General features: G+C 32.7%; 1 protein-coding gene across 1 annotated transcript in view; it reads left to right on the top strand.

Moving 5' to 3' along the window:
• Nucleotides 1-21,224, top strand: part of LOC136028268 (protein VAC14 homolog) — a 130,441-nt gene that overhangs the window by 20,435 nt on the left and 88,782 nt on the right. The window contains exon 4 of the mRNA XM_065706003.1: nt 10,932-11,146. Coding sequence (XP_065562075.1) covers nt 10,932-11,146 — 215 coding nt within the window. The remainder of the gene's footprint in view (nt 1-10,931; nt 11,147-21,224) is intronic.

Here is a 21,224-nt window from a genome sequence, read left to right on the forward strand (position 1 = left end):
AGGGTTTCTTATCTCGGATATAAGTACTTATCTCTTATCTCGGTTCTCCACCGACGTGGGATACATAATATGAATAACCAGTTTACCTAGCAACCAGATCTGGTCATGAACCTTCCCTAGCAATCAGAATGCCTATACTACAAGGGATACATCATTTGTATATTCCTTTGAGTACATACTTAGTATTCAGTAATCCCATTACAATTCTATAAATACATTTTTATGCAGGTTTAATGAAACCAGTTTACATATTTATAAGTTTCCAACACTGAGTGAATATAAAGCGAGATTTTAAATGTATTATATTAAAAGACATCGAGAATAGAATTTTATTATAATTTAAATTAAAAAAACGAAAAATGAAATAAAAAAATTCAAAACAGTAAAAGAAAAAATTGAAATGAAGAGAAAAAAATAACGAAATGTAAAAATAAATTTAAAAATTTCATTTTCTTGAAATAAGAAGGGAATAAGTAAATGGAATATTCAAAATACCAGATATTTTTTTCGTAATATTTTGATGCTTGAAATATGATGAGGGAGAATATACGATACTCTTACTCAAAATGTATTGTTCTTGAAAAAAGATGGAAATAAGTAAGTGCTTTCAAACATTTATTTACATCTCATTTCAATAAAAAATATATTTTGAGTAACACCATCGTATTAGTCAGAGCGCCAGATTATACAAAAATGTTAGGGTGGATCCCAAGGTAGTCGACCATGCTGAAAACGAATATCGTAGGGCGCATGTTCGCCGTTGGGGTGTTTCTGAGATATAGGCCAAAAACACCGATTTTGGCCTATAATGGGGTTCGACGATTCATCTTTTTTTTTTTACAGATAAGATTGGTCAAATCCAGCGTATTCTTACATCAATAGAAAGAAGAGACTTTGGGCTACACAAATATGATATTTGTTTGTAAAAAAAAAATAAAAAATAGTACACATTTTACTGCAGTTAAAAAAAATCAGATTTTGTCAACAAATTTCTAACAGAAAAGCTAAAAACTCGAAATTTTTTCAAGATAAAGTATTTTTTTGTATTAAAAAAGAAAGCCTGTTTAATTTCGAACACATTGAGCTAAGAATAAAAGTTTAAATTATTGTATCTGGGGGGTCTGCAACTTTTTTAGCGAGTGTACCCGATAATATGAATTTGCAAAGGTTTGACCAGTAAAAGTATTAAGAACCCTGAAAATGAAAGGGGATTATAATCGATTTCATCTGTAAAAGTACCAAAAACAATGAAAATGAAACAGGATTTTCAAAGGTTTGAGCAGTAAAAGTATTAAGAACCCTAAAGATGAAAGGGGATTATAATCGATTTGATCTTTAAAAGTACCAAGAACAATGAAAATGAAACAGGATTTACAAAGGTTTGACCAGTAGAAGTATTAAGAACCCTGAAAATGAAAGGGGATTATAATCGAATTTGATCTATAAAAGTACCAAGAACAATGAAAATGAAACAGGATTTACAAAAGTTTGAGCAGTAAAAGTATTAAGAACCCTGAAAATGAAAGGGGATTATAATCGATTTCATCTGTAAAAGTACCAAGAACAATGAAAATGAAACAGGATTTGCAAAGGTTTGACCAGTAAAAGTATTAAGAACCCTGAAAATGAAAGGGGATTATAATCGATTTCATCTGTAAAAGTACCAAGAACAATGAAAATGAAACAGGATTTACAAAGGTTTGACCAGTAGAAGTATTAAGAACCCTGAAAATGAAAGGGGATTATAATCGATTTCATCTGTAAAAGTACCAAGAACAATGAAAATGAAACAGGATTTCAAAGTTTGACCAGTAAAAGTATTAAGAACCCTGAAAATGAAAGGGGATTATAATCGATTTCATCTGTAAAAGTACCAAGAACAATGAAAATGAAACAGGATTTTGCAAAGGTTTGACCAGTAAAAGTATTAAGAACCCTGAAAATGAAAGGGGATTATAATCGATTTCATCTGTAAAAGTACCAAGAACAATGAAAATGAAACAGGATTTTCAAAGTTTGACCAGTAAAAGTATTAAGAACCCTGAAAATGAAAGGGGATTATAATCGATTTCATCTGTAAAAGTACCAAGAACAATGAAAATGAAACAGGATTTTCAAAGTTTGACCAGTAAAAGTATTAAGAACCCTGAAAATGAAAGGGGATTATAATCGATTTCATCTGTAAAAGTACCAAGAACAATGAAAATGAAACAGGATTTTCAAAGGTTTGACCAGTAAAAGTATTAAGAACCCTGAAAATGAAAGGGGATTATAATCGATTTCATCTGTAAAAGTACCAAGAACAATGAAAATGAAACAGGATTTTCAAAGGTTTGACCAGTAAAAGTATTAAGAACCCTGAAAATGAAAGGGGATTATAATCGATTTCATCTGTAAAAGTACCAAGAACAATGAAAATGAAACAGGATTTTCAAAGGTTTGACCAGTAAAAGTATTAAGAACCCTGAAAATGAAAGGGGATTATAATGGATTTCATCTGTAAAAGTACCAAGAACAATGAAAATGAAACAGGTTTGCAAAGGTTTGACCAGTAAAAGTATTAAGAACCCTGAAAATGAAAGGGGATTATAATGGATTTCATCTGTAAAAGTACCAAGAACAATGAAAATGAAACAGGATTTTCAAAGGTTTGACCAGTAAAAGTATTAAGAACCCTGAAAATGAAAGGGGATTATAATCGGATTTCATCTGTAAAAGTACCAAGAACAATGAAAATGAAACAGGATTTTCAAAGGTTTGACCAGTAAAAGTATTAAGAACCCTGAAAATGAAAGGGGATTATAATCGATTTCATCTTTAAAAGTACCAAGAACAATGAAAATGAAACAGGTTTCAAAGGTTTGACCAGTAAAAGTATTAAGAACCCTGAAAATGAAAGGGGATTATAATCGATTTCATCTGTAAAAGTACCAAGAACAATGAAAATGAAACAGGATTTGCAAAGGTTTGACCAGTAAAAGTATTAAGAACCCTGAAAATGAAAGGGGATTATAATCGATTTCATCTGTAAAAGTACCAAGAACAATGAAAATGAAACAGGGTTTGCAAAGGTTTGACCAGTAAAAGTATTAAGAACCCTGAAAATGAAAGGGGATTATAATCGATTTCATCTGTAAAAGTACCAAGAACAATGAAAATGAAACAGGATTTTCAAAGGTTTGACCAGTAAAAGTATTAAGAACCCTGAAAATGAAAGGGGATTATAATCGATTTCATCTGTAAAAGTACCAAGAACAATGAAAATGAAACAGGATTTTCAAAGGTTTGAGCAGTAAAAGTATTAAGAACCCTGAAAATGAAAGGGGATTATAATCGATTTCATCTTTAAAAGTACCAAGAACAATGAAAATGAAACAGGATTTCAAAGGTTTGAGCAGTAAAAGTATTAAGAACCCTGAAAATGAAAGGGGATTATAATCGATTTCATCTGTAAAAGTACCAAGAACAATGAAAATGAAACAGGATTTGCAAAGGTTTGACCAGTAAAAGTATTAAGAACCCTGAAAATGAAAGGGGATTATAATCGATTTCATCTGTAAAAGTACCAAGAACAATGAAAATGAAACAGGGTTTGCAAAGCTTTGACCAGTAAAAGTATTAAGAACCCTGAAAATGAAAGGGGATTATAATCGATTTCATCTGTAAAAGTACCAAGAACAATGAAAATGAAACAGGATTTTCAAAGGTTTGACCAGTAAAAGTATTAAGAACCCTGAAAATGAAAGGGGATTATAATCGATTTCATCTGTAAAAGTACCAAGAACAATGAAAATGAAACAGGATTTTCAAAGGTTTGAGCAGTAAAAGTATTAAGAACCCTGAAAATGAAAGGGGATTATAATCGATTTCATCTGTAAAAGTACCAAGAACAATGAAAATGAAACAGGATTTTCAAAGGTTTGACCAGTAAAAGTATTAAGAACCCTGAAAATGAAAGGGGATTATAATCGATTTCATCTGTAAAAGTACCAAGAACAATGAAAATGAAACAGGATTTTCAAAGGTTTGAGGAGTAAAAGCATTAAGAACCCTGAAAATGAAAGGGGATTATAATCGATTTCATCTGTAAAAGTACCAAGAACAATGAAAATGAAACAGGATTTACAAAGGTTTGAGGAGTAAAAGTATTAAGAACCCTGAAAATGAAAGGGGATTATAATCGATTTCATCTGTAAAAGTACCAAGAACAATGAAAATGAAACAGGATTTTCAAAGGTTTGACCAGTAAAAGTATTAAGAACCCTGAAAATGAAAGGGGATTATAATCGATTTCATCTGTAAAAGTACCAAGAACAATGAAAATGAAACAGGATTTTCAAAGGTTTGAGGAGTAAAAGCATTAAGAACCCTGAAAATGAAAGGGAATTATAATCGATTTTATCTTTAAAAGTACCAAGAACAATGAAAATGAAACAGGATTTTCAAAGGTTTGAGCAGTAAAAGTATTAAGAACCCTGAAAATGAAAGGGGATTATAATCGATTTTATCTTTAAAAGTACCAAGAACAATGAAAATGAAACAGGATTTTCAAAGGTTTGAGCAGTAAAAGTATTAAGAACCCTGAAAATGAAAGGGGATTATAATCGATTTCATCTGTAAAAGTACCAAGATCAGTGAAAATGAAACAGGATTTTCAAAGGTTTGAGCAGTAAAAGTATTAAGAACCCTGAAAATGAAAGGGGATTATAATCGATTTCATCTGTAAAAGTACCAAGAACAATGAAAATGAAACAGGGTTTGCAAAGGTTTGACCAGTAAAAGTATTAAGAACCCTGAAAATGAAAGGAGATTATAATCGATTTCATCTGTAAAAGTACCAAGAACAATGAAAATGAAACAGGGTTTGCAAAGGTTTGACCAGTAAAAGTATTAAGAACCCTGAAATGAAAGGGGATTATAATCGATTTCATCTGTAAAAGTACCAAGGACAATAAAAATGAAACAGGATTTTCAAAGGTTTGAGCAGTAAAAGTATTAAGAACCCTGAAAATGAAAGGGGATTATAATCGATTTCATCTGTAAAAGTACCAAGAACAATGAAAATGAAACAGGATTTTCAAAGGTTTGACCAGTAAAAGTATTAAGAACCCTGAAAATGAAAGGGGATTATAATCGATTTCATCTGTAAAAGTACCAAGAACAATGAAAATGAAACAGGATTTTCAAAGGTTTGAGGAGTAAAAGCATTAAGAACCCTGAAAATGAAAGGGGATTATAATGGATTTTATCTTTAAAAGTACCAAGAACAATGAAAATGAAACAGGATTTTCAAAGGTTTGAGCAGTAAAAGTATTAAGAACCCTGAAAATGAAAGGGGATTATAATCGATTTCATCTGTAAAAGTACCAAGAACAATGAAAATGAAACAGGATTTTCAAAGGTTTGACCAGTAAAAGTATTAAGAACCCTTTAAATGAAAGGGGATTATAATCGATTTCATCTGTAAAAGTACCAAGAACAATGAAAATGAAACAGGATTTTCAAAGGTTTGAGGAGTAAAAGCATTAAGAACCCTGAAAATGAAAGGGGATTATAATGGATTTTATCTTTAAAAGTACCAAGAACAATGAAAATGAAGCAGGGTTTGCAAAGTTTTGACCAGTAAAAGTATTAAGAACCCTGAAAATGAAAGGGGATTATAATCGATTTCATCTGTAAAAGTACCAAGATCAGTGAAAATGAAACAGGATTTTCAAAGGTTTGAGCAGTAAAAGTATTAAGAACCCTGAAAATGAAAGGGGATTATAATCGATTTCATCTGTAAAAGTACCAAGAACAATGAAAATGAAACAGGGTTTGCAAAGGTTTGACCAGTAAAAGTATTAAGAACCCTGAAAATGAAAGGAGATTATAATCGATTTCATCTGTAAAAGTACCAAGAACAATGAAAATGAAACAGGGTTTGCAAAGGTTTGACCAGTAAAAGTATTAAGAACCCTGAAATGAAAGGGGATTATAATCGATTTCATCTGTAAAAGTACCAAGGAGAATAAAAATGAAACAGGATTTGCAAAGGTTGACCAGTAAAAGTATTAAGAACCCTGAAAATGAAAGGGGATTATAATCGATTTCATCTGTAAAAGTTCCAAGAACAATGAAAATGAAACAGGATTTTCAAAGGTTTGAGCAGTAAAAGTATTAAGAACCCTGAAGATGAAAGGGGATTATAATCGATTTCATCTGTAAAAGTACCAAGAACAATGAAAATGAAACAGGATTCGCAAAGGTTTGAGTAGTAAAAGCATTAAGAACCCTGAAAATGAAAGGGGATTATAATCGATTTCATCTGTAAAAGTACCAAGAACAATGAAAATGAAACGGGATTTACAAAGGTTTGACCAGTAAAAGTATTAAGTCCCTGAAAATGAAAGGGGATTATAATCGATTTCATCTGTAAAAGTACCAAGATCAGTGAAAATGAAACAGGATTTTCAAAGGTTTGAGCAGTAAAAGTATTAAGAACCCTGAAAATGAAAGGGGATTATAATCGATTTCATCTGTAAAAGTACCAAGAACAATGAAAATGAAACAGGGTTTGCAAAGGTTTGACCAGTAAAAGTATTAAGAACCCTGAAAATGAAAGGAGATTATAATCGATTTCATCTGTAAAAGTACCAAGAACAATGAAAATGAAACAGGGTTTGCAAAGGTTTGACCAGTAAAAGTATTAAGAACCCTGAAATGAAAGGGGATTATAATCGATTTCATCTGTAAAAGTACCAAGGACAATAAAAATGAAACAGGATTTGCAAAGGTTGACCAGTAAAAGTATTAAGAACCCTGAAAATGAAAGGGGATTATAATCGATTTCATCTGTAAAAGTTCCAAGAACAATGAAAATGAAACAGGATTTTCAAAGGTTTGAGCAGTAAAAGTATTAAGAACCCTGAAGATGAAAGGGGATTATAATCGATTTCATCTGTAAAAGTACCAAGAACAATGAAAATGAAACAGGATTCGCAAAGGTTTGAGTAGTAAAAGCATTAAGAACCCTGAAAATGAAAGGGGATTATAATCGATTTCATCTGTAAAAGTACCAAGAACAATGAAAATGAAACAGGATTTACAAAGGTTTGACCAGTAAAAGTATTAATTCCCTGAAAATGAAAGGGGATTATAATCGATTTCATCTGTAAAAGTACCAAGAACAATGAAAATGAAACAGGGTTTGCAAAGGTTTGACCAGTAAAAGTATTAAGAACCCTGAAAATGAAAGGGGATTATAATCGATTTCATCTGTAAAAGTACCAAGAACAATGAAAATGAAACAGGATTTTCAAAGGTTTGACCAGTAAAAGTATTAAGAACCCTGAAAATGAAAGGGAATTATAATCGATTTCATCTGTAAAAGTACCAAGAACAATGAAAATGAAACAGGGTTTGCAAAGGTTTGACCAGTAAAAGTATTAAGAACCCTGAAATGAAAGGGGATTATAATCGATTTCATCTGTAAAAGTACCAAGGACAATAAAAATGAGACAGGATTTGCAAAGGTTGACCAGTAAAAGTATTAAGAACCCTGAAAATGAAAGGGGATTATAATCGATTTCATCTGTAAAAGTACCAAGAACAATGAAAATGAAACAGGATTTTCAAAGGTTTGAGCAGTAAAAGTATTAAGAACCCTGAAGATGAAAGGGGATTATAATCGATTTCATCTGTAAAAGTACCAAGAACAATGAAAATGAAACAGGATTCGCAAAGGTTTGAGTAGTAAAAGCATTAAGAACCCTGAAAATGAAAGGGGATTATAATCGATTTCATCTGTAAAAGTACCAAGAACAATGAAAATGAAACAGGATTTACAAAGGTTTGACCAGTAAAAGTATTAAGTCCCTGAAAATGAAAGGGGATTATAATCGATTTCATCTGTATAAGTACCACGAACAATGAAAATGAAACAGGATTTGCAAAGATTTGACCAGTAAAAGTATTAAGAACAGAGACAATGAAATGAGATTTGAATTGATTTTACCTCTAAAAGTTCAAATAGCAGAAACAATGAAATGAGTATATGAATCAATTTGATTAGTTATATACTAAGAACAAAGAAAATGAAAAAGGGCCGAAACAGATCGGTCATTAAAAGTAGCAAGAAGAATGAAAATGAAAAGGTGATTTGAATCGATAGGAAAAGTAATAGTACCAAGAACCATGAAAATGAGACGGGTTTTTTTTTTCAGTTTAAACTATAAAAATATCAAGAACAGAGACAATTTAATGAGCATTCGAATCAGTTTGATTAGTTGAAGTATCAAGAACAATGGAAGTGAAATGGTCTTGAAACGGATTAATCATTTAAAGTAGCAAATAGAATGAAAATGAAGAACTTGTGAAACCTCATTTAGTCTTTTCACAAGTTCTGACGAATGCTTAATGTAAGAAATTTGTGTCGACATGAGTGGTTTACATAATGACACTAGCCACTTACTCAGAGTACTTGTTGGTGACTTTGTACTTGCAACAATTGGTCTTAATGGCAAATTTGACTTATTTATCTTTGGAAGTCCATATAATTTAGGGCACAAAGAACCTCTTGGTTGGCATTTGTAGTAAATTTGAGGTGTAATCTTCCCTTCTTCCTTCAAACTCTTTGACTCGTTCTTTAACTTCGTTGTGTACGAGTCTGTCGGGTCGAAAGAAATTTTTTTGTATGTTTTTTCATCTTTCAGTAAAATGTTTCATTTTGAATCGTAGTCCTTGGTATCCATTACCACTAAAGTGTTACCCTTGTATGTTTTAGTAGTAATAATAGATTCACCCCTTCTTAAATTATTGAGAATCTTTATGTCTTTGATAGAATTATTAGGGATTTCTGGTTTTAAAGCAAACTTTGACAGGGTTTTCACTGTAGAAGTTCTTACTTGGCTAACATCTTTTATTAGGATGCGGTTTCTGTGTAAAGTTGTTTCTATTCAAGAGATAATTTCTTCTACTGAGATTTTATTAGTTTTAAAGTAAAATTTTGGACCTTTTTTCTAATATGGACTTTTCTTGTAATGTTAAGTTCCTTGATGAAAAATTAACTACACCTCGTCCAAGAGTTGACGAAGGTATTATGGCTTTATTTTCAGATAATTCTGAAAACTTTTAAGTAATTTTTCTCTAGAAAGGTGAAAGTCATGATTGAAGTGATTTCTTGCTGTCTGTTGAATAAAAAAAATCACTTGCACTCACCTTTTTTGATGTAACATTTTCTAGAAAAGTTTATCTTTCCCCAAGAAAGCTCTGTTTCTCCTTTTATCTTTAATCAGATGATTTTTAAAGTCTTGAAATTTAGACCTCGTTTGAATTTTTTTCCTTTAAGAATGCCTAAATTTAGATTGGATTTTATTGAGGTCTGTGAAATCCTTTTCTTCTTGCATTGATGAAGAAAATCTTGTTGATTTATAACATTTGCGTGTCTCTTTAGGGGATATATTTTTCACTGGATATTTCTTCGTTTATAACTGGAGTTATCTACGGTTTTCTCAGAGAACCTCTTCTTGACACAACATTTTCTTTCTAACAAAGCTTGTGTATGAAATGTGTATAGGAAATTATGGTAATATATGTTGATTGTGACTTTTAGGACTTGGCTTTGAGAGATCCTGTGTAAGCATAAGTTGTTTCTTATGCTTTTGGATAACCATTTTATTCTGAAGGATAGTCCCCGAATGGATTTCTCGTGTTAAAAACAACAACAGGTAAAACAACAGTGAGTTTCTAAGACAGGAATTTCACTGTCTGAGGGAAGTTCACTGTCTTAGAAATTCCCTATTGTTTTACCTGTTGTTGGTTTTTATTAAATAAAGGTAGCCTGTACTTCGTTTTTATCTACGATTTTTCATGTTTAGTATTATAATCATTTTATTAATTCATTTTATTTCTTTTTGTTACAAGTATTGCCAGTGGACAACGAAAACCAGGTGTAAAAAAAATATATTCCTCTTTTTGTTCTAGTGAACTGGTCAATTTATTGACCAGGTCAATTGACCTGGTCAATTTATTGTACTGTGTAAGTTTTCAGATATGTTCTTCTTTTGTTCTTTTTTTTTAAGAGGCGAAGCATCCTCAACCAACCCTATGTAATGTACACAAGATAAATGGCAAATTGTTTGACTTGAGGTCCTCTCTTAAGGATAATGAGTTTGATCTCAACCAGGCCAGTTTTGATGATACCGTGAGAATGAATATTAAGAATTTGAAGAAAAAGATTTATGCTTGGCTTGTTGTTTATTTCAATAATTGGGAGCGAGACCTTGTCTCGTCATGCATAGCTAACTTTCTAGTAAAGAAATAACTGGATCAATCTCCTCCAAAAATAATTAATACATTTCTCTACCAGCTTGCTTCGAGATTCATTTTTTGGCTTAAGAACGACTTTACTGTACATCATTAATCCAAATTTGTTGTTCTAAATAATGTTGCATTTTGTTCATTTTCAGTGTTTCCAGTTATTTTCGCTTTTTTCAACAATCTGGAAAAAAAATGCAAGCACGGGGTTTTTGGTGTCTACTGGCAGTATCTCTTATTTTTTCTATCGTCTTATATTCGTTTCTTTGTCTATTTCTGAGTAGTTGACACGCTAGACCTCAAATCCTTTGATCTTGATGACAGGGGTTTGAGTCCTGTTGCTGGTTATTTCGTTTGGGTGTCTGAGGCGTGACTCTGTAAGCTCAGTCAGAGTAGACCCAGCTCTAAGTGGGTATCTGGAGAAGATAAATAGGAAGGGTATGCGAAAGCACAGGATGGCTGACCCCAACCCGCCACTGGGCTTCCTACCTGAATGGCCCTGAAACGGAGATCAGAACCTCCGGTAGGAACTGTAAAGTCCAACCTCGTATTCTTTACCTTTACCTTTCGTTGCTTAGTTCATTTTTTCCTAATTCAAAATGTTTGTCTGTTGATTTTCTTGTCCTTTTTTGAAGGATATTGTTGCCGAAGGACCATTATTTGACGTACAAGCCTTTATTCCAATGTTAAGAGATAGGATATATTCTCAGAACCCCTTCACTCGACAATTTATTCTCTCCTGGATAAAGCTTTTATGTGGAATACCCTCTCTGGAGATGATAAATCATTTACCAGAAGTATTGGATGGAATCCTTTTAATTTTAAAGGATGAAAACATTGACATCAAAAGGTAGGCCATACTTGGTGTTTGAAAAATTGAATGTCTGAAAGTGATAAATTATTTGATATGAAATCATAAATCTTACATGTTTTTCTCAAAAATAAATGGAACCCTAAGTGATTTGGTACAAGAAGCAAGTTTTTTACTAACGAAAGTAAAGAGTGAAGTTTGAACCTAAAATTAGCAAACAGAAAATTTTATTTTGAAGACTCATGGACGGAATTCTTCCTTCGCATATATCATTTTCTATTGTTTTGGTTTAATGCAGTTCTTTTTTTACATCTCTTATGGATTTTTTTTTAATTAGTTTCTGCTCGTGTTTAATTGACGTAGTGTTTTTTTTAATGATTATGAAAAGGAATAAGTTTTTAAAGTTTCACGAAAAAATCAATAGTTTTAGTAAAAACGTTCTGTGTGTAAAATCGTGCTTTCGTAAAATAGAACTTTTTTACACAGTACAATTTTATTGTGTAAAAAAGTTCTATAGTTATACTATAGAAGTTTGAGTGGGTGGATAGGGAAGTATTATTCAAATAAATGGATTGAAAATCTTTATAATTTTTACTTTCTCTATGGGTGAAGCCATGCTGACCCCCAACATGTTACAATATAGAGTATAGATGAATATTGCTCGGTGGTTTCATCATAAGCATCTTGTTGCATTATATTTTGTTTCGACGGCTTGTTTGTTTAAATAAATGCATTTTAAGCTAATTTCTTAAAAAAAAAGTTCTGACTTGTCTGAAGATAAAAATAAGACGATAAGAATAAATGCAACCAGATTTGTTTCCAGTTGAGGAAACACGTATCAAGTTTCAACATGATACCCTTGATAGGTGTTTTTGAGATATTGTAGATACGCCCTTTTGATAACCTGGATGGACATAGTTTTTTTTTTGTTTAGTACAGCTTACTCCTCAAAGGACTTAAAAACGTGAAGTTGATATCTTTAGCGGTTCCTGATATATTACTCTTATGCCCTTTTGATAACCTGGATGTATATTGCGTCTTTTCATTTGGTTCAGCATTATGTCTTGGAAGTATCTACTTGATATAATTACCTGGTATTAGGATATTGAAGATATGTTCTTTTGACAACCTGGATGCCCATATTGTCATTTAATTTTGATTGAAAAACGACGCACATCATTGCCTCCTATGTGGAAAAGTGATTTTCCTTGTTGCTTAAAATTAAGGAGACTGTGACTACCCTAAGTAAAGTTTTCAGCTGATTCCGATGATGCAGTTTTCATTTTGATCCGACACCATTTTTGGGGTGTTTCAGGCTACTACTACTACTGACAATTCATCGCAGCACCAAGCCGCCTAAAGCCAACACAGCTACGCACGCTCTCCCTCCATCACAATCTATTCAAAGCCTCCCTCTTTACACCCTTCCAGGAAGTTCCCATTTCCTTTAAATCTTTCTTTATGACATCCTTCCACCCCAACCGCGGACGGCTTGCTTTCCGTTTAGCTGTAGACGGTTGGCCGAAAAGAACAACCTTCGACACTATGTCATCCTTAATCCACAGAACGTGGTCTAGCCATCTTAACCTTTCTCTCGTTATAGCCCTAGAAAGTGAGATCGAACCGCACTTTTTGTTTGAAATACAGTCTGGTGCCCATAACAGTCTGTCGGTAATTTCTCTGGAAAACATCTAGCAAATTTTCATCTGCTTTTTGGAGTGCCCATGCTTCAGAGCCATATTTGACCACTGTCATCAATGTACTTTCCAATATTCGAATCTTGGTTTGCAGACTTTACGGGGGCAACCGTAATAGACAAATTGTAAAAATGTTTAGAACGCTCAGAACTTGATACCGAGGATTAGTTTAAAACAACAAGTTCTTCAACTAAAAGTAAGGGGCATTCTGTGTATGAGGGGTGCTGCCCCATCCTCGACCTCTTGCTCGTTACGCTAAATTTTTCTATTGTTTTAGAAAAGCTTATTTAATTGAATGGTAATTGTGCTAAAAAGAAAAAAACTGTCCGACTCGTAAAAAAACATCAAAAATTCATGTAATACATGCCCACAGGCGGATTTTTTATTTTTCCACCTCTGCTTCCCCTAACGAAAATCTTTCATTCGACTTTATTTGAATCATGATGATTTTTTGATCAGTTGCTGTGCTGAAATAAACCATCAGAAAATCCATCAATCAGAAATAAGAATTACGTGTTTCTTTTGATGCTACGGTACTTAACCGTTGTCTTCGTTGCTATGTCTTTATTTAAAGTGTGTTTGCGAAGGTTTTCGTTGGAACAAAGACTAAACAAACTTGAAGTTTGTTTAGCAGGTGATTGTTTAAAACGGTTTGAATTTACTTAAGGCGAAGTAAAATGAATTTATTGCCCTAAAATGAATTACTGAATTTATTGAGCTAGTACCCCCTCCTCCAGTTGCTTGAATTTCATTCTGAAACAGCAACCATACGGTCTTTCTTATCTAAGCTACATATTTACAAAATGACCCACGACAAAGCTGAAGTGACGAAACTCTGCTATTACTGCTTTTCTTACCCTGGGCAATTGATTACTAGGCAGATGAATACAACAAGGGCTTATCCAGCAATGAATTCCCAGGGTTAACCTCTTCCCCCATCTTCCTCCCACTCAGTTTTATTTTAAAATCCTTTAAAAGAAATTCTGGTCGTTTAGAATAATCTCGCCTGTTTGTTAAGAAAAAAAATGTAATATTAAAGCCTTTCGGTAAGATTTAAGATATAGATGATGCTGCAAATTTTCCCGCTGCCAATCAAGCAAAAGTTTTTATTTCTTCTTCTATGATCTTAGTTTTCTTAGGACCCACTATTTTAAACTACCATTGTCTGCTAAAAACATCGGTTTCGTGACACGTTCTTACCAAATGTTCTTTTTCAAATGAAGGGAAGTTATGAGAGGATTCTTCCTCTAGAAGGATTTGAAGGACCTCCTATTGACATATTGAAGACACGAGTTAATATGCGATACTCGAGAATCTACTCTCTGCTTGACCTATGATCTGCTCCCTCGTCGGTAAAGATTGAAGATTGAAAGATTGAATTTTGGATTAATAGGATGATTTGGCAGGCTCTGTCCTTTGAATTAAGGTTAAAAAGGCCATAATCCTCTAAGCTACCAAATGTTTACTTCCACAGATGATAGTAAAGGCTTACAATATCCAACAATGACTTCTAGGTGTAACTCCCTCCTCTTCCCTGCAAATTTTATTTAAATAACTTTTCAAAGAAGTTCCATGCGTTTAAAATAGCTCGTTCTTTTTCTAAGAAAAAAAGAAGGTATAAATGGCAAGATTTCCGGCACAGAATCAAGTTTATAGAAAACATTGTAAATGTTTCTATAGTGAAACTGAACTAAAACGTTTTATTTCTTCTTGCAATTAAATAAAAAAAAAAACAAGTTTTTTTAATTGAAAGTAAGTAGCGATATTAAAACTTAAAACGAACAGAAATTACTCCGTATATGAAAGAGGCTGTTCCCTCCTCAAAGCCCCCCCCCCTCTTTACGCTAAAGTGTGTCTCTTTCTCTCACATCTACTTTTTAAAACAGTAAAAAGCTTTAGCGTAAAGAGCGGCGTGTTGAGGAGGGAACAGCCTTTGTCATATACGGAGTAATTTCTGTTCGTTTTAAGTTTTAATATCGCTCCTTAATTTCAGTTAAAAAAAATTGTTTTTTTTTTTTAATTTAATTTCTGAACGTTTTTGAATTAATGCATGGTGCTTAGAAACAGGTCCTATCTTTGAAAATAAGAATAAAGGATTTTTAATGAACAAAGTAACATGTTAAAGAAGAAACACAGCCTTAATAATGACAATATTTATTAAATATTTTATTTTCTTTTGTATCGTTCTTCCTGTTTTTAATTTAATTTTTTTAACCTTTTTTGATGAACAAAGCATTATGTTAAAGAAGGAACATAGTCTTAATAATAACAATAATAATTGAACGTTTCATATTTTGTTGTATTGCTCTTTCTTTTTTTGAATTTTTTTAATCTTTGTAACCTTTTTTTAATAAGCAAAGCAATATGTTAAAGAAGAAACACTGTCTTAATAATAACAACAATAATTAAATATTTCTTAATCTGTTGTATTGTTCTTCCTTTTTTTATTTTTTTTTTAACCTTTTTAACCTTTTCTAATAAACAAAGCAATATGTTAAAGAAGAAACAGTCTTAATAATAACAACAATAATTAAATGTTTCATATTCTGTTCTATCGTTCTTCCTTTTTTTAATTTTTTTTAACCTTTTTAACCTTTTTTAATAAACAAAGCAATACGTTAAAGAAGAAATACATTCTTAATAATAACAACAATAATTAAATGCTTCATATTCTGTTGTATCGTTTTTCCTTTTTTAATCTTTTTTTAAGCTTTTTAACTTTTTTTTAATGAACGAAGTAAGATGTTAAAGAACAAACATAGCCTTAAAATATCATTATTAATTAAATATTTCATTTTCTGTCGTATCGTTCTTCCTTTTTTAATCTTTTGTTAACCTTTTTTAATGGGCAAACTAATATTAAAGAGACTAAAGAGTCTTAATAATAATTAAACAAAAAAAAAAATGTTTTTTTTAAATGAAAGTAAGGAGTGACATTAAAATTTAAAACGAACAGAAATTCCTCCGTATACGAAAGGGGCTTTTCCTTCTCAGCGCCCCGCTCTTTACGCTAAAGTTTGACTCTTTCTCTTAACTCTACATTTAAAAACAGTAAAAAAAACTTTAGCGTAAAGAGGGGGGCGCTGAGGAGGAAAAGCCCCTTTCATATACGGAGTAATTTCAGTTCGTTTTAAGTTTTAATGTTGCTCCTTACTTTCATTTGAAAAACTTGTTTTGTTTTTTTTGTTTAATTTCTGGACGTTTTTGAATTAATGCATGTTTTGATCTTGGCTCTTCGCACATGAATAATTAAAACGAAATTTGCATATTATTTTTTGGGGGCTAAATGGCCTTTTCATAGTTTTAATCGGAAGATTTTGAGAAAAAAGGAGTAAGGGAGGAGGCCTAGTTGCCCTCCAATTTTTGATTGCTTAAAAAGGCAACTATAACTTATAATTTTTTACGAATGTTTTCGTAAGTAAAAAATATACATAATTTACGAATTAAATTACGTAGCGAACTTCTATATTCGCATGTTTTTATTGCGCATATGAGGGGGCTCACCCCTCGTCGATACCTCGTTCTTTACATTAAAGCTTAAATTTTGTCCCATTTCCTTAAGAATGACCCCTGAATCACAAAGGCCGTAGAATAAATAGTTGAAACTACTAAAAATACTTTTGCGTAAAGAGCGAGGTATTACGAGGAGGTAAACCCCTCGTATACGTAATAATTTCTGTTCGTTTTAAGTTTTCATGCTGCTTCTCACTTTCAGTTGAGAAAACATTTCCTATTTATTTTTTCATTGTTTTTTTTAAATAATGCTAGAAAATCCTGCGCCCCCTCCATTGAAAGTCTCTTCCCCCATCAGAAGTTCCTCCATGGAAAGATCCTCCCCTGTAACCCTCCACCCAACTCTTCCCCCAAACCCCTGTTACCCTCCCCCCAACTCTTCCCCCAAACCAAAAAAATCCCCCTGAAAACGTCTGTACACTTCCCAGTAACCATTACTATATTTAAACACAGGTCAAAGTTTGTAACTTGCAGCCCCTCCCACGGGGACTGTGGGGGAGTAAGTCGTTCCCAAAGACATAGTTATTAAGTTTTTCGACTATGGTGAATAAAATGGCTATCTCAGAATTTTGATCCGGTGATTTTGGGGGGAGGGGAAATGAGCGTGGGAGGGGGCCTAGGTGCCTTCCAATTTTTGTTCATTTAAAAAGGGCACTAGAACTTTTAATTTCCGTTAGAATGAGCCCTTTCGCGACATTCTAGGACCACTGAGTCGATACGATCATCCCTGGAAAAAAACAACAAAAAAAAAACAAATAAACACGCATCCGTGATTTGTCTTCTGGCAAAAAACGCAAAATTACACATTTTTGTAGATAGGGGCTTGAAACTTCTGCCCGTACACATTTTGTAGATAGGGGGTGATACGCTGAATCTGATGGTGTGATTTTCGTTAAGATCGTATGACTCTTAGGGAGTGTTTCCACCTATTTTCTAAAATGAGGCAAATTCTCTCAGGCAGATTAATCTTAATAAAACTTACATATTTAAAATCAGCATTAAAATGCCATTTTTTAGAGTTTCGGTTACTATTGAGCCGGGTCGCTCCTTACTACAGTTCGTTACCACGAATTGTTTGATAACAATAATTAAATATTTCGTATTCCGTCGTCTTGTTTTTGCTTTTTATTCTTTTATAACCTTTTTAACCCTTTTTAAAGCTTTTTTCTCTTCTTAATGAAGACTAAGAAGTAGCACTGTCTTAGTAATAACAAAATGAATCTAAAATTCTCATTCTGTCGTATTGTTTTTCCTTTTTTAATCTTATTTAACCTTCTTAGCCTTTTTTAACCTTGCTATCCTTTTTTAACTGTTTCTCCTTTGAGCATCAGCATTTGGAATCCTCTTCTTTCTCACAGTCATGGTAAAACTTCTTTTAATGCAATCTTTGTTTTTTATAATTTAAGCTTTTCCACCATAAATTGCCAGAGTTTCAAAAGCTTTTATTACTTCAAGCAAGGGGCTATAGATTAGAAATTAAGGTCGATGAACTGGAAGTATTTATCAGCATGGAAACACGTTGGAAACTCTTTTCTCCTTGAGTGTAATGCATTGATATTTTTCAGGGGAGCAACGGTTTTCTTTAAGAAATAATGCCCATAAAGATTTTTAATTGATTTAATTCGTGAGACATATAAGACATATTGTTGTATCAGAAATTAAATTTATCAGAACCCTTAAATAAAAAGATGTTTTAATTTTTTAAGTTTATATATATGTTTTTATTACCAGATGAGAAGCTTTTAGATTTCTTGTTGCAGTTTATTGCTTTAATAAAGGAATATAAATATGAAGCACAAAAACAATTTTGAATAAAAGGTTGCGTGACTTCTCTTTTTTTCAAAGTGAGGTTGTGCACTAAAAATGAGGTTGAGGTTTGGGTAGGAACTAATAAATGGATAAAGATCCTCCAAAGCTGATGATAGGGCGTAGGCGTCAAATCGCCGTTTCAGTTAATTCTTTTTTACACTGACGGTAGCCTCTCACTCAACCTTGTGGCGGCTAGAACCAAACCCAGAGCCCTTTGTGGCCAAGCATAGTATCACTCCACTGTGGTAACACACGGCTAAAAGTTGGGCTTGAACCCGTCATTTCGAGATAAAGAGTCTGATGTTCTGCCGTTTGAGCTAGAAGTGTTTTGTATCAACGTAACTACAACAAAAATCCATCATGGGCCTTTGAGGTACCTGTAACCAGCGTTAAATATTAGGTTTAAATAATAAGGTGCATGTCTAATATGTTCTTTTTGTTAAAATCTGATTTAAGAAAATATTTTCAAAATCTTATGGGAACAATTTTTGTTCAAGATGTATTTATTTTTTCTCTAAAACGGCCTCATATTTTTTTCGGGAAAATTTGTATCTTCTCATGAAAATGTCTCAGGATATTCTCGTGTGAAAAAAACAGATCTAGATAGGTCAGGAGTCTGAGAATATTCGTTAGGAGCCTTAATTTTGGTTTTGCAAATGACGTCATCTACTATGTTAGTACATCATATTTCTTATGACATCATATACGACATCATGTAAGTATTTTCTTAAATGATGTCATGCATAGCGTAAATAAGATTGCTGAGTTTCCAACGCTTCGGTTATTTATATTATATTATATATATATAGATAATGTATGTTGGAAGGCCCTAAAAACGAAAATTTCTACCATCAATTGTGACAACACCAATACAGGCAGCTAAAGCAAAGGCCATTGCTAAACTCTCTTAGGTATTCAAAATCCGAAAACTTGTCAAAAATGAAAATGAAGAGCAAAGACACGGGCGGTTAGAAGATATGCGACACTGAGCATGTGAGCGAGTCAAAAATGAGAATGAAGAGCCAATACACACATGGTTAGAAGAAAAGCGGCGGCGTGGCACAATGCTAAAAATGAAGATCAAAGACATACGCGGTTACAAGACATGTGACACCAAGCATGTGAGCGATTCATTAAAAGAAACACAGGTTTGGTGATATGTCTTTCATAATGACAAAAGACGAGCTGAGGCAAACGTTAAAGGTGAATAAAAAAAAAAAAATGTTAAAAAGGCACTACTTCTAATGTAAGGTCTATTTTGACGTCATGAGATCAAGAACAGGTTCAAAGTGACTGCGTTTAAAAGACAAGCGACAGTAAAAATCCATATATAAAAGCCTGCCGCTCGCCGAGTTCTGGGGCCTGGCGTCGAAGCCGCCGAGCTCCTGTTGCTATATATCTATCTTATCTTCTATATATATAAAAATAAGTTGTCCTTGTGTGGATCTGTGGATCAGGTGACGTCATGTTTGTCCGCATATGACGTCTGAATTATTTCACACTAATACAAAAGAAGAAAAAAACTAAAAAAGGTAAAAACTACAAAAAAAACTAAAAAGAAAAAAAAACTAAAAAAGCTAAAAAACTAAAAAAACTAAAAAAAGGCAAAAACTACAAAAAAAATAAAAACTAATAAAAAAACTAAAAAAGCTAAAAAACTAAAAAAACTAAAAAAAACTAAAAAAAGGTAAAAAACTAAAAAAAATCTAAAAACTAAAAAAGAAAAAAACTAAAAAAAAAGGAAAAAACTGAAAAATAAAAGAGAAAAAGAAAACTAAAAAAATATGAATAAATATATACAAAAATAAGTTGTTTGTGGGTTATGTCTGTCTGTCTGTCTGTCGAGTGACGTCGTGTTTGTCCGCATATGACGTCTGAATTATTTCACACTAATACAAAAGAAGAAAAAAAAACTAAAAAAGGTAAAAACTACAAAAAAAACTAAAAAGAAAAAAAACTAAAAAAGCTAAAAAACTAAAAAAAACTAAAAAAAGGTAAAAAACTAAAAACTAAAAAAAACTGAAAAAACTAAAAAAAGGCAAAAACTAAAAAAAAAACTAAAAACTAATAAAAAAAACTAAAAAAGCTAAAAAACAAAAAAAAACTAAAAAAAACAAAAAAAAGGTAAAAAACAAAAAAAAACTAAAAACTAAAAAAGAAAAAAACTAAAAAAAGGAAAAAACTGAAAAATAAGAGAAAAAGAAAACTAAAAAAATATTAATAAATATAAAAAATATAAATATAAATATAATATAAATTAGCAATCAACAAAGCACCGAGACACAAATGACGACCGGGACACAGGGAGTATAAATGACGACCAGGACATAAGTAAAAAAAAAACTAAAAAAACTAAAAAAATGGTAAAAACTACAAAAAAACTAAAAACTAATAAAAAAACTAAAAAATCTAAAAATCTAAATAAACTAAAAAAGAAAAAAAAGAAAAAAGGAAAAAAATAAAGGAGAAAAACAAAACTAAAAAACGAATGTATATACAGACCGGGACACCGGGATACAAATGACGACCGGGACACAGGGAATATAAATGACGACCGGGACACAGGGACACAACTACAATGGGGACGCCGGGGGGCACAGGGGGATATAAATGACGACCGGGACACCGGGACACAAGGAATATAAATGACGCCCGGGACACTCAAAGAGAAATTACAGGGACACAAATGACGACCGGGACACCGGGACATAGGGAATATAAATGACGAACGGGACACTCAAAGAGAAAGCGACCGGGACACAAGGAATGTTCGATTAGCAATCACCATCAACAAAGCACCGGGACACAAATGACGATCGGGACACAGGGAACATAAATGACGACCAGGACACTCAAAGAAAAATTACAGACCAAGACACCGGAACAAAATGACGACCGGGACACTGCAACACAGGGATTATAAATGACGACCGCGACACTCAAAGAGTAATTACAGACTGGGACACCGGGAGACAAATTACGACCGGGACACAGGGAAACAACAACAACGGGGACGCCGGGGGGCACAGGGGGATATATAAATGACGACAGGGACACAGGGAATGTTCGATTAGCAATCACCATCAACAAAGCTAAAG

The sequence above is a fragment of the Artemia franciscana genome, chromosome 6, assembly GCF_032884065.1.
Source record: "Artemia franciscana chromosome 6, ASM3288406v1, whole genome shotgun sequence".
Lineage (NCBI taxonomy): Eukaryota > Metazoa > Arthropoda > Branchiopoda > Anostraca > Artemiidae > Artemia > Artemia franciscana.